The sequence below is a fragment of the Sturnus vulgaris genome, chromosome 2 (genome assembly GCF_052056855.1).
Source record: "Sturnus vulgaris isolate bStuVul1 chromosome 2, bStuVul1.hap1, whole genome shotgun sequence".
Classification (NCBI taxonomy): domain Eukaryota; kingdom Metazoa; phylum Chordata; class Aves; order Passeriformes; family Sturnidae; genus Sturnus; species Sturnus vulgaris.
Genome location: NC_142244.1, coordinates 112,103,477 through 112,116,539, shown reverse-complemented (window position 1 = coordinate 112,116,539; position 13,063 = coordinate 112,103,477). Strand labels below are relative to the sequence as shown.

At 37.6% G+C, this 13,063-nt stretch overlaps 1 protein-coding gene across 8 annotated transcripts in view; it reads left to right on the top strand.

The window, feature by feature from the left end:
- CASK (calcium/calmodulin dependent serine protein kinase) overlaps nt 1-13,063 on the top strand; it is a 186,843-nt gene that overhangs the window by 108,618 nt on the left and 65,162 nt on the right. For 7 of the 8 annotated variants that reach the window (XM_014876769.2, XM_014876767.2, XM_088160390.1 and 4 more), the window contains exons 7-9: nt 6,360-6,535; nt 8,613-8,735; nt 11,049-11,132. In XM_014876769.2, the coding sequence (XP_014732255.1) occupies nt 6,360-6,535; nt 8,613-8,735; nt 11,049-11,132 (383 nt within the window). Of the gene's footprint in view, nt 1-667; nt 811-6,359; nt 6,536-8,612; nt 8,736-11,048; nt 11,133-13,063 lie in introns of those variants that run through there. The other variant, XM_088160392.1, reaches the window with a different exon arrangement.

The window sequence follows — 13,063 nt, the reverse complement described above, 5'->3', positions numbered from 1 at the left end:
GAATGTGAGTCCCTTCACAGCTTTGCCTTTGAGAGGCTTAAAAAAAAAAAAATACAACTGTGGTTTACTATCTCACACATCTGGGCTGATTTGAGAGTGCTTACAGGAAGCTAATGTGTTGACAAATCATTTAGGTTTACTTCCTCTATCATATTTGTATGGTAGAAAAGACCATTGAATTAATTATAATTTGTCTCGTTAACATGTGAGCTTTGCTTTGTTTTCTGGACACTCTTATCCAGTTGTCCAGTCTGCTGATGCATCTTTTAAACACATTTTCTTCAGACAGTCTTCTGTGCTGAAGCTGAATTACCCCTTCCCTGGCCCCCCTCCTTTTTTTTCTTTTTTTTTTTTTAATCTACTCATCTTCTCTGTACCCCTGCTTTAAACATCTCTATTGTCTGGAGTAATGTGGAAAGGAATTAAGAGTAGTAAAGTACTGCCCTTTCTGATCTGTTGTGTGTGATTCTTTGATTCCTTCCACATTATTCTGGACATCCCACTCTTGTAGAAACACCTTAATTTGTGAGCATATTTCTTATTACACTATTGTGAGAGGTCAGATGGTGATGTTTATTAGTACCTCACATTTTTTTTCCTAAAAATTATTTGTTCCAGTTGTTTCCTTATACATCGTTCAGATACTACTGCTGTTGAAAGACTCTCCTTCTGATATCTTGGTCATCAATCCCCTGCCTTAGGGATGACAAAATCTGATTGGGTCTCTGTATATACTCTTCTTCTTGTGGAAAGCATAGCCCTATTGTCTGGAATAATTTGGAAAGAGTCATAGAAACTAAATTATCAAAGGTAAGTCAAAATTTATCTTTAGTGCTTGTATATGATGTCAGATTGACAACACCTGAAGACTGCAGCTCTCTGTTTGTCCACAAGAAAAATCAGCAAAATTAGCAGCTTTATAAATTTACAGGCAGCCAACATGCCTTAAAAACTGTCTGGTAAGAAAATTTACCTCTGGAAATAAGGTTTCCTTACCAAGGTAACCTGGATGTACCTGTCCAGGCACTGAGTGCTTCCTAACTCAGCAAACACTTTGATGTAGGCATTTACAGTGATAAGGATGGAGATAGGTATCACACTGACTACATGCTACTGTTGAGTCTTTGTATAGTGATGGTTTTCAGTTAATGCCACTTTAGAACAGAGAAGAAGAATGTGAAAGCACACAGAAAATTTATTCCAGTCTTCCATATGATTTCTTCTCATATATGGATACAACCAAAAATCCTCTGTGTGTGCATGCATGCAATCTACATTCAGTTAAAATGTTGTTTTTTCATGCACAGTCATTTGAATATATCCATGAGTGTACTTATTCAGAAGAACAAAAAGCCTGTGGAAGGCAGAAGTTACCTGTTTCAGAGAAAATTGCCTTTGCTTATTGTTCTTTCTCACACTGCCTCCAAAAAGACACAGACTTTCTCCCAAAATATCAAAGAAAATTCAAAAGTTTCTAAAATACTTTAAAACTGAGCTGTTGAGAAGAATTCTGAAATTTTACACTGGATATGTTTAGAAGGCAGATTTTCTACTAAACAGTTTTCAGCAGAAGTGATATTTGATCTAAAGAGCAGTGAGTATCCATGAATTTAGACAGCTTTGCTGTCTCTTGACTGTATTTATGCTGTTACTGGTATTCCTTACAGTTCTTGTAGTTGCAGCATAGGAAAACTCCCAATCTGTGTAAGTTCATGTGTGCACTTTGTTCATTTTGCTGAGCTAAGTGCAGTTCAAAGGTGCAGCTCAATAGTCCTTGCTCTGGTCAGTTTTTAGAATAACTTCATCATTTGTTCCTTTGATGAACCCAGTGGAGTGATCACAAGGATAACAGCTGGTCCAGAAATTACTTTAGCCTATTTAAGATTCCAGTACATATGTATACATATATATGCACTTTTTAATCCCGTTTGACTGGACAGTTCAGTCTCAGCCAGTAAAGTTTGTGCTTCTTCAAGGATATAAAATTGAGATTTCCACCACTACAAGTATGCACCTCATCCCTCTCATCTAAAGTATCAGGGTCTTGTAATCAGTACAAATAAGGTTACAAAACCAGATATGTCTCTGTTTCCACTAATTACAATCTAGCAGTGGTAAATGCCAGGATCTCATTAACCTAGCCTAGTCTTCTTTTTAATTTCTTTTGTATTTATGGAGTTCTCATTTTAAATTTAAAAAGTAATAAGGTTTAGTAACACTGATTTTTCAGTTTTCTGTTAAGTAGCATCCATTTTTCATTTGGTTTATTGCAGCAGGCTGGTGGGGACTTAAAAAATCATGTAGTGTTTCCTTTTACTAAACCACTCTATTCCTTCTGTTCCACAACAAGCAGTTCATCAAAGTGGATTTTTATTGTTTCCTGAGTTTGGGCCAGGCCAACAAAGATGGAGTTCTTCTGCCTGTGATGGAAGAAAGACTTTCTAATTTCAGGAGAGCAGAAGGATATGTGATGATCAGAGAGGGACTGGTTTTTAACCATCACTTGTCTGTTTGTAAGAGCACTTGAGCACTAAGTAAAGGTGCAGCCTCACATTCTGATGTGAGGTCACCAGATGAAGCAAAATAGGAACTTTGAAGTATCAAATAGATTTGGATAGTGGGAAACAAAGACAAAAATAAAACCACCTTCTCTCCTCATCTTCCCAGGTTCAGCTTCATCTCCTCACTCCTGGCTCACCCCCCAACTCCTGGTGGTTCAGGAAGGATGGGAAATGGCAGTTCCCAAACTCCTCACTTGCTGGGCAATGTTTTTCCCTTTCTTACATGCACTTTTCCTTTTGACATCACTGTCCTGAGTGCTGAGCTGAGCTGTGCCCTGCAGTGATCCCACTGGAACTGTCTGTGTCTGGCATGGGGCAGCTCCAGCCCCTCCTCACAGAGACCACCCCTGCAGCCCCAGTGCCAGCTCCTTGACACCTAAATTTCTAAATGCTCCATCATGTTGGATTGCTTTTATAGCATTTGTTACCTTTCACTGTACTGAAATGCCCAGCAGACTTACAAAAGAAAAACCAAAGCCAAAACCAAACCTTTAAGCGTTGTTCTCACAGCACATAGTCATTTTTGTACCATGTTCATCTTTGCAATTTCTTACTGAAACCACAAAAAGTTCCTGAGCTGAGAGGGGTGGCACATAATTCTTGAAAATGCACATTAAATCATCTTAGATATGACTTGATATACAAGGTTCATGGTTTCATTAGTTCCTTTATCCAGGCAACTGTACCTTAATGCTTTTTTAAAATAGCTTGTTACTCTGTGTGATATTTTGTCTTCTGCTGATTTCTCCTGTTTGTCTTCAGAGTAATCCCTCTTCTCCATGCTTGTCAGATTTTATAACAGCAATTATAAAGCATGGTAGAAAGGCAGAATTTTGAGAGAATATACGATTTTCTAATTGTATTGTTTAAAAAGATCTAAGTGAGCTTTAGTACCACAAAAATTGTTTCTTCAACATGAAAGAAAGGTTACACCTGCTCCAAAATTGCAAATGCACCCAAGTCTCAGCAAGTTCCCACTGAGACAAACAAGACTTGAGTAAGCCAGGCTGCTCTGTGGTCTGTGATGATCTCTGGGTTGAAGGTTTCCATTATATGGCACACCACGAACATCACGTGAGCAGTCTAAGGGAGAGAAAAATGTTCTTTGAACAGGTATTGCCTATATGCACAGGCATAGCCTGATACAGGGCTGGAAATGTTGATGCTTTTCCTGTCACCAGTGATGGCATTCAAAGGGGAAAAAAGTGATGAAACCTTACAGATACAAACCTTTAGGCACATAAAAAAAGCCAAAAAATAACAAGGCAGCTTATGCATACTTGTTGTGTATATGATTTCCATTTTCCTTTCTTCCCTGCCACCAGGCATCTAAAAGAGAGAGAGTCATCTGAGGACATAATTCTTCACCTCATACATGTGATCTTGAAGATTTGATTTTGAGGTTTCTCAGTCAGGCTGAAATTACACCATATACCTACAAAGTGTGTACAGCCCACAAGAGGAATGAGTCCTCTTTCCCCATATGCATCTCTTTCTCTGTCCAGACTAAATATCCTTCCTCCTCCCCCTGTGATATGAGGGATGAGCTGGACTTGCAGCATCTTGGTAGTTTATTCTTTTTTAGCTCAGGAAGGAACTGCCTCTTCACTGTTAGGTCAGCCTGGACTACAGGGACTTTTTAAGAGGCCAGCCTAGCCCAGTGATGAGGTAACATCCCTTTGCCACAGACAGATCCCCAACATTTGTTTGGCAGAGGAATCCCTTGATAAACTGGGAAAGGTTTAATAGAAAGCCACATGAAGAAGTTTGATAATGGTGGTGATTTTTCTCAAGAGGATGGTTAAAAAGCTGCTGTCTTTCAGACAATATTTTAATCCTTTAGATGCAAAAAGGACTAATTAACAGAGCATGGTGAGATCATATTCTTGCATTAGGTGGGATAAACAAAGGATGGTCTGTACTGAGGAAGCTACTTCCAAATAGTCTCCTGGATGTTTGTTCCCAGTGCTGTGAGTTAGCTGACTCCCATGCAGAGGATGAGCAGGACAGGTTAATCAAGCAAGTCTTTACAAAGACAAGACTGAGTTAAATACGTGCCCTGCAAACACCCCAGATTCTATCTTGGTTTGAAAGACAGGTGTTTGTTAAGAAAGGCAGGAGCCTCTCTTGAAATGGACATTATAAACCCCCTCCCTCCAAATTATTATAATTCTGAAATTAAGGAGCTCTAAAGCAAAGATACAGGAATAGGAATAACAGTTCTTTACTAGGAAAATTAAAATAAAAATACAGTATTACAAAAAGACAAAACACTGACAGAGTCAGAATACAACCTGACACCCCGTCAGTCAGTCAGGGTGTTGGTAGCAGTCCCATTCAATGGTGGCTGCATCCTCCTGCAGTGACAGATGTGGGTCTGTTGAAGCAGTGCTCCTGTAGAAGGGTACAAGTTTCCTCTGAAGGTCCAGTGATGATGTGGAAGGGTCTGGTTTTCCTCTGCAATCCAGTGGAAAAAGGCTGCTCTGATGTTCCAAATGTCAGATTTTATTTAGGTAGGAAATGCTTGGCTCCTCCCCCTGGCTGGAGCATCTCCCAATGGGATGATGTCATTTTATCAGTCATGCAGTGGGACTCAATGGCCCATTGACAGGAGAGATCTCCCTGGAGGAAGGATGGGTTGTGGAAAAGCGAAAGATGACTGCCTCACCTGGTTCTTAACAGATGTCCATTAACAGAGAATATCTCCCACAGAGATAAGGATCACTGCCCCACTTGGTTTCAACAGATGGTGATAGAGTAAATACTTCTGGTCACATCCTGTATTGCAAGCCAAGACAGATTCTCTGGGCTGCATTTTAGACTCTCCTAACCAGCAGGTGCTGTAAGCCTGGAATGGAGCCTCTGAAATGCACTGTAGTAAGCAACAATAATTTGTGAAGGGGGTACTAGTAGTGACAATTTTCTACACTGATATTCTTTTTCTTCTGTTGGTACTTGGTGGAACCAGGGTAGTCCAAAAAGTGCAGTGTTTGTAAGTGTCAGTGATAACCTGAGCATTCCAAGCTTAATTTTTGTTTTCCATCGGCAATAAAACTCTTTACAATGGGAAACATTTGTAAGGAGAGGTGTTCATTGCTTTTATTTGTCTTAATGTGTTACATAGACGTTGAATTAAGTTACTCTAATCAGTTTTATCTGCTCAAAAGATCAGTTGGTACTAAACACATTTTGTTTTCATAGGAAAACATTAATTGCACTTAATGAAAGCACTCTGTGAAACAAATTAGCATTATCTTTTCACCTGCAGTAAGATACTGCCCACTTCAAATAAATGAATAACACATTTGCTGGCATTTTGCATTTTTGTTGGCAGTTTCAGTAAAACAGCCAAGGTGTGGGCAGAGCATCAGGCCAAACTCTGCTCTCGCCAATTAGATGCAGCTTTTTCAAGTTATCAGTGTGGACAAGAATTCTACAGTATCTTTGTATTTGCTCTGTGAATAATTCCTGTTTCAAAGATTGTCCAAGTTGATGGGTTTATTTTTTTATGGCAGGTTTCACTGAAGAGTCTTAGTGCTCTTAAAAGTCTTGTTTCACAGTCTGCCAGCTAGGGTAGAATGTTCCTCAATTTATAAAACTAAGAATAAAGCAAAAGGGAAAATGCTGATTTATCTCACTGCATACATATAAAAATTTAAACTTAAGGTAAAAATAATTGTGTTAAAAGCTTTAAAACATGAACATTTATTAAAACTGTTTTTGTTTAATGCAGTGATATTCTTCATTTCTATGTTTGACACATCGCTTTAACTCAATTTTCTTTTTATTTCCATTTAGGACGTGTAGGAACACCTCACTTTATGGCTCCAGAAGTGGTAAAAAGAGAACCATATGGGAAGCCTGTAGATGTTTGGGGTTGTGGTGTGATCCTGTTTATCCTGCTAAGCGGTTGTTTGCCTTTTTATGGAACCAAGGAAAGATTATTTGAAGGCATTATTAAAGGCAAATACAAGGTAAATTCAAGCATACATGAATCCTTTTCCAGTGAGATGAGCTCTGTTGGTAAAATTTCTGGAAGCTGATTTTTGTTTAGCATTATTTTGATTTAAAGCTTATGGAAATCTGTCACACAGGAAGAGAGATGATTTTCACCTCCCTGTTCTGTCCTGTACCTGATGTGTTTTGTATCGTTGCTAGGAATTAGAATAGGGAAATATTTGAGCACATATTTCCTCAGATGAAATGATAAATGGGTGTTACAGCCAGCCCCTAATTGTACATTGAGCCCAGCAGGAAGAGGTTTAGCTGTGAATAGAACATAATGTAACCTCAGATTTATAGACTGTTTAAGTTTTTTCATCAACTAACAGAGCTATTGTAAAACATTCATCATCATATTGCCTTGATTTAAGACAAATTGCATGTTACTTTGCAAATGCAGGCAGGCATTTTTCTTCTCAGTGCAGTGTGCAGTAAAATGCAGCTGATGATTCAAAAGGAGCCAAGGGCAGGTCAGTGTGCACACAAGAGAAGCTCTCACAGCATCAGCCCACAGACCATTGTGGAGACAAGTTTGAAGCTTCAACTTCACTGTTTCTGTGGGTTTGCCTAATATAAACTTTGCTGTACTTTGGAACCAAGGTCATACATGAGCTGTGCATTAGCAAATTACAAATGGACACAGCCAAAGCTGTCTGATAGTGTGCTTTATTAGATCATCTTAACAGCCTGCTAAAATATAAGTGACACAGTGTTACTGTACTTGGTCAGGAGCACATAATTCATTTTTTAAATTTTATAATCGAAGAAACAGCAGCATTTCTTCATGGAACTAGTTTTGGGATTGCACAGACTGACAGATGTTCGTGTTATGGAAGGTTTCTTTATTGCATCTCTTAAGCAGCTAAAACCTTCTGGAAGGATACAAGTTAACTTCTCTTTTTTAAAAAAGAAAGTTACAGCCAGCACATTGTGTCCTCATAGTTCCTTTTCTGTTCCTGTTTCCACAGTAATCTGTATATTCAGTGAAAATCGTGTCAAATTTGCAATTACCTTCATTTCATTGGAACTGAAAAAGAAATTATGAATCACAGCTATAAATGTGCATTTCATAGCCAGATAACATTGCTGAGTGCCCTGATTCAGAGTGATCATTTTTTGTAAAGACTGATTTTAAATAAAATGGACCTCTTTAAATGACCAGATTGTAATGTTGAAAAGAGTCTGGTTATAATTTTGAATTTGCATTTAGTACTTTGTAAAGTTAGCTGTCTGTCATCTAAATACAACTTAGCTTCTTCATAAATTAAATAAATACTAGAAATACCTTAAGGATATAATCCTCTATATAACATAAAGAATTTTATTACTTTGTTATGATTTTATCAGGTGTCCATCATTTTGACTGCTTGGGCACAAACCTGCATTTATGCACAAAATGAAAATACATTCTGCAATGTATCTCCTAAAGATAAAGTTCTGCTCTGAAAGTGTTGCAATTGTTATTGTTTTGTACTTTTATGCTTTCCTAGTGGAAAAACTTAACCTGTTGTGAAGTTGAAAGGAATTATTGGGAAGAACTGTTGTCCATAGCACCTTCAGGATAGGACCAGAGTAGTTCACAACAGGCATTCTCTTACTCCCTTCTTACCCAGATCACTGGCATGAAATTGTGGGTTGGAACAGATAAATTTTCATGCCGTATATTGATTCCAGGGATAGATTTAATTTCTGCATTTATCATATGTGTAATTAACTGTCAAACAGCTTAATTGTTTTTTGCTTTATCTAGTGGATGGTCACTTTCATCTGAGCAGAATGTAGAGTAGGTAGAAATTATACTGTGATTATAACATAATACTAAGGACATGTCAAGGTTTATGTTTTCAATTTTGGTGCCATTTCAATAGCAAGTAGTGTTCCATTTTTACAAGTTACTAAAAAACTTAGACATTTTCTTTTACATTCATTATGTGGAAAGGTTTGCAAGCACCAACGACTGTTAAATCTCTGCAATTACTTTGCATTAACACTAGGTTCTTTTCTACATTCTTATCACTAATTTAATTTTTTTTTCTTGCCTGTAATCAGATGAATCCTCGGCAATGGAGCCATATTTCTGAAAGTGCCAAAGATCTGGTGCGCCGCATGCTTATGCTGGATCCAGCAGAAAGGATAACAGTGTATGAAGCACTGAATCACCCCTGGTTAAAGGTAGTGAAAGCAGCTGTTTACATGCTAATTCCCAATTTAAGGGAGAAAAACATGTATTTCTTTGTTTCTCTGAGCTTTTCAAAGTAGACGTGAACTGTACAAAATGTGGGATAGTGTGCTTTAAATGCTTTGTAGGATTAGAGCCTGGGATTTTGATAATTGCCAGGCTTAAACTCTTGCTTAACAGCAAACTCAGTTGGACATCTTCAGCAGCAGCAGAGTGCAGGGAGTAAGGCTGAATAGCATAAAGCCTAAAGAACTTGTTAATGTGTCTTTCTGTGGCTCTCAGACTCCAGAGAGGTAATTTCTGATCTCCTTTTTGCTCAGTCATATCTGAACCTCTTTCCTGTTACTCATGTAGCCATGCACTCTACTGCTGTAGGTTATGCTACTGAACTATGCTGCTTCCTTACATTAGATTCTTGAAAATATCCCACCAAAAGGGAAGGAAGTTGTGGAGTGTTGCTCCAAGGCCACTGTGACTGCATAAAATTACATGACATCTGGTAATCAAACTATTTCTCAGTGATGGCAGAATTTACAGCACACTTCAAGCCAGTGGAAGAGTAGTTGCTGCACACTGAAGGTTTACAACAAGAGCAGGAGAAAATACACGTGCAGCTTCCCAGCAGTCCATCACTAGTTTGTGCTAAACATTGGGGTTGGAGAATGATGGGTTGTGCTGCAGAATTAAAAGGTGAAAAGTACTGGTTCAGAGCACTGTATTTTCTTTGGCAGAAGGTGATGAATTAGCTATTTCTCTTGGTTATTCTTTGCTTCTTTTCTATAGTGAGTGTACAGGGTAGAGAGAGTCATATCATTAACTTAAACGGGGCACTTATTTTGAAAGGGGACTAATGTGGTGTCTGCTGCTGGACTCTCTTTATGCTCTACATGAGACAAAGAGAAACCCACAAAGAAAGAACTTGGGAAGGACAGGATCATATGCTCTTCTCCCTCCAAGTAAATGGTGTAACCACCAGTGAATGGGGTAACTCTTCCACTTCTCTGCTCTCTTTCTGCCTCTGACTCTTGTATTCCAAGCTGCAGAATGGTCTCTTACAAGAGGAGGTCAGGAGTGTGCACCTCTCAGAAATGACAGTGGTAAAGGCAGCTCTTCTTAATATTGGGAAATTGCAGGTTCAAGCCATTCCACTCAAAAAGAGCCAAAGTTCTGTCTGCTTATCTGGGACATGCATAATGTATCAAATATCAGAGAGTATGGAAAGGAGCACCATGTTTTGGAATCCTAGAATATCATACAAACAGAGGTGATCTGTTTTTACCTGCTTGGAATTGGACTTTTTCTTCACTTTGAGACCGTGGCCACATTGAGATGCCAAAGCTAGAGCTTGGTTGAGTGTCATTTTGCCAGAAAACCTGTAGTTTTTGTTGTCTGAGCAACTAAGCTAATTAGGTTTGTTGAAAAGACAGTTCTGTAATGTGCATGTGCAGGCTCTGCTCGTGCAGCTTTGCACTTTTGGTGACTGTGGTCTCTTTCTGATCATAGTGCTATCTGTTGAAGTCACATGGTTTAGTTTATGGTAGCTTTGTTTGCAAGCTCAGGCCAGGCATTCTACCAGTTAGTCCTCTCATTTTTGCCTACAATAAACTGCCTTTTCTGCTGACTCAGAACTTTCTAAACCATTTATAGATAGGAGCAAATACAGCAAGAGACAGACATGTTTAGTGCCATAGAGAGACTGCTGTGGTTTCACTCTGATTCAGGAAAAGCATGTGATAAACACATTAAATTAAAGATTTTATTTAACTTAGGGGGAAAACGTAGGTGGCTGCTGCAGGTTTTGTTCCTTCTGTCACTGCAGTTGTACATTGGCAAATTTTTCATCTGTACCTAGAATGGAGAATTCTTCCTGTACCACGCCCTGGCTGGCATTGGGTTGGCACTTCCTTCCCACTTCCCAAACTTACCTGAAACATCCAGCACTCTGAAAAAGAGTGCTTGAACGTGTTACTTCACTGAGGTTTGTGATTTCCAAAAAGCAGAACTACTTTCTGCTTGCCAGCTTCGAAGTTCAGTGCTAGACACAGACTGACAGCATAACAGGTCTTACTAGTAGGTGGGAAACAATTACAAAAAGAAAATATCCTTGTCCCAAGTTAAGAATTCTGTCAAAGTACTTTAATCCCTCTTAATTTCTTGAAGTTTTCCTTAAGTTGCAACAAATGCTCATTCTCCTTAGGATATTTATGAGCTGGCACTTTTCTTGTCCTAGATTTCTTAATGTCAAGAGGGTATTAAAAGCTTGTATTAAATTTTCTTTTGGTTTGTTTTTTGTGGGGTTTTTTAAGGAGAGAGATCGCTATGCATACAAGATTCATCTTCCAGAAACAGTAGAACAATTGAGAAAATTCAATGCAAGACGAAAACTAAAGGTAAACTGAATGTAGTTTTAAAATAATATAATTACACAGCTCGAATTTTGTGTGATACTTGATTCATTTAAAAAGTGGTAAGAGAAATCCATGCTTTGAAGCCAGCAATAAAATAAAAAGGTGCAACAGGACTTCACAGATGTTTAATGAAATGATGTCTTAGGCTGCTTGTCCTTTCTTTCTTTCTTTCTTTCTTTCTTTCTTTCTTTCTTTCTTTCTTTCTTTCTTTCTTTCTTTCTTTCTTTCTTTCTTTCTTTCTTTCTTTCTTTCTTTCTTTCTTTCTTTCTTTCTTTCTTTCTTTCTTTCTTTCTTTCTTTCTTTCTTTCTTTCTTTCTTTCTTTCTTTCTTTCTTTCTTTCTTTCTTTCTTTTTCTTTCTTTCTTTCTTTCTTTTTCTTTCTTTCTTTCTTTCTTTCTTTCTTTCTTTCTTTCTTTCTTTCTTTCTTTCTTTCTTTCTTTCTTTCTTTCTTTCTTTCTTTCTTTCTTTCTTTCTTTCTTTCTTTCTTTCTTCTTTCTTTCTTTCTCTCTCACTCTCTCACTCTCTCTCCCTCCCTTCCTTCTTCTCTCTTTCTTTCTGTCTCTCCCTTTCTTCCTTCCTTTCTTCATAGTTGTTAAATTTCAGTGCAAATTGTCTGGTATCAGCCAAGGTGTGTGTGTATATATATGTGTATATATATATAAATATATGAGGTCTTCATCTTAAATCAATTCAGTCATTCTGTGTAATATGAATTACTGGAGAGAATCGTGCAATCACTAAGGTATAATTGTGTTAGATTTATAATAAAAGGAACATAGTAATTTTTGATGTATTTGTTGAAGAAGAGCAAATCCATATTCTTCAGTTTATCCTGTTTATGTTTAAGTACATACTAGTTTATTTCTTAGCCATATTGAAAAGAATGTTAACATCTTAGCCCAAAACAAAATGGATTTCCTTCTGTTCCTGAAATGGAATATTTAACAGAAATATTTCTGAATTCACTGAAAGGTTCAGAAAATTATGACAGAAACATGGAGCATTACAGTTCATGGGCTGTTTTACAATTCGTAATAACACTAAGAATCAGGTGTTCACATTGAGCTGCTGCTTTGCAGAAGTTTCATGTAGCTGATGATGAGGATGCACAGTTGCCACAGTTCATGAACAGCTCTTTCTCTTAGGTAGTTTGTATGCCAGGTAAGACTTCCATTAAAATCCTATCTAGTACATTTTAGAATATGACCTGATTCCTGTTCTAGTTGCAATTTCAGAAATTTCCCAGATTTCTTCTTGGGGAGGCCACTATATTTAGTTTCCTGAGCTTTTATATCTTCTTTATTTTTTAATGCCATTTTATCCAGAGCACTGTTCTGCAATATATTTCATGAAATTTGTCCATACTTCCATAACTGTGAGGCATTAAAAACCTGAGTGGTTAAAGTGTAATTTACTTCAACAAGTAAATACATGTCAGAGCAGGTAACCATTTTTCTGGGTTTGTAAATTCTCCTGTAATGCTCATTCTGGGACTCTGCAATTGTCTATATAACTGTCTTATTTTTTTATATTGATGCAGTATGGGTGACAAAGTATTCTAGTACTATCAGTGCTGTCAGCAAATTATGACCATTTCTAAATAAACCCATAGTGTTTTGCTTTAAAGAGTGAAATTTTATTCCTGCTAATCCACTCAGTCTAGGTAAGAGGAAAAGATAAAGAGGTTAGTTATTTTGTTTACATTCTACTACAATGTGAATTTATGCCTCACAGTTATTATTTCAAAATACATTCACATAAAGAAGTGTTCTCATGAATCCTCTTGCAAAGATTGTTTTTACTGTTTATTAGTGTATGACCAGCTCTTCTGTTAGATATGGTCACTGATAAAAGGGAGGCAGAGCTGATGACTAGAACATTTATTTGCTGTTCACTGAAAAGGTCAACACTCAA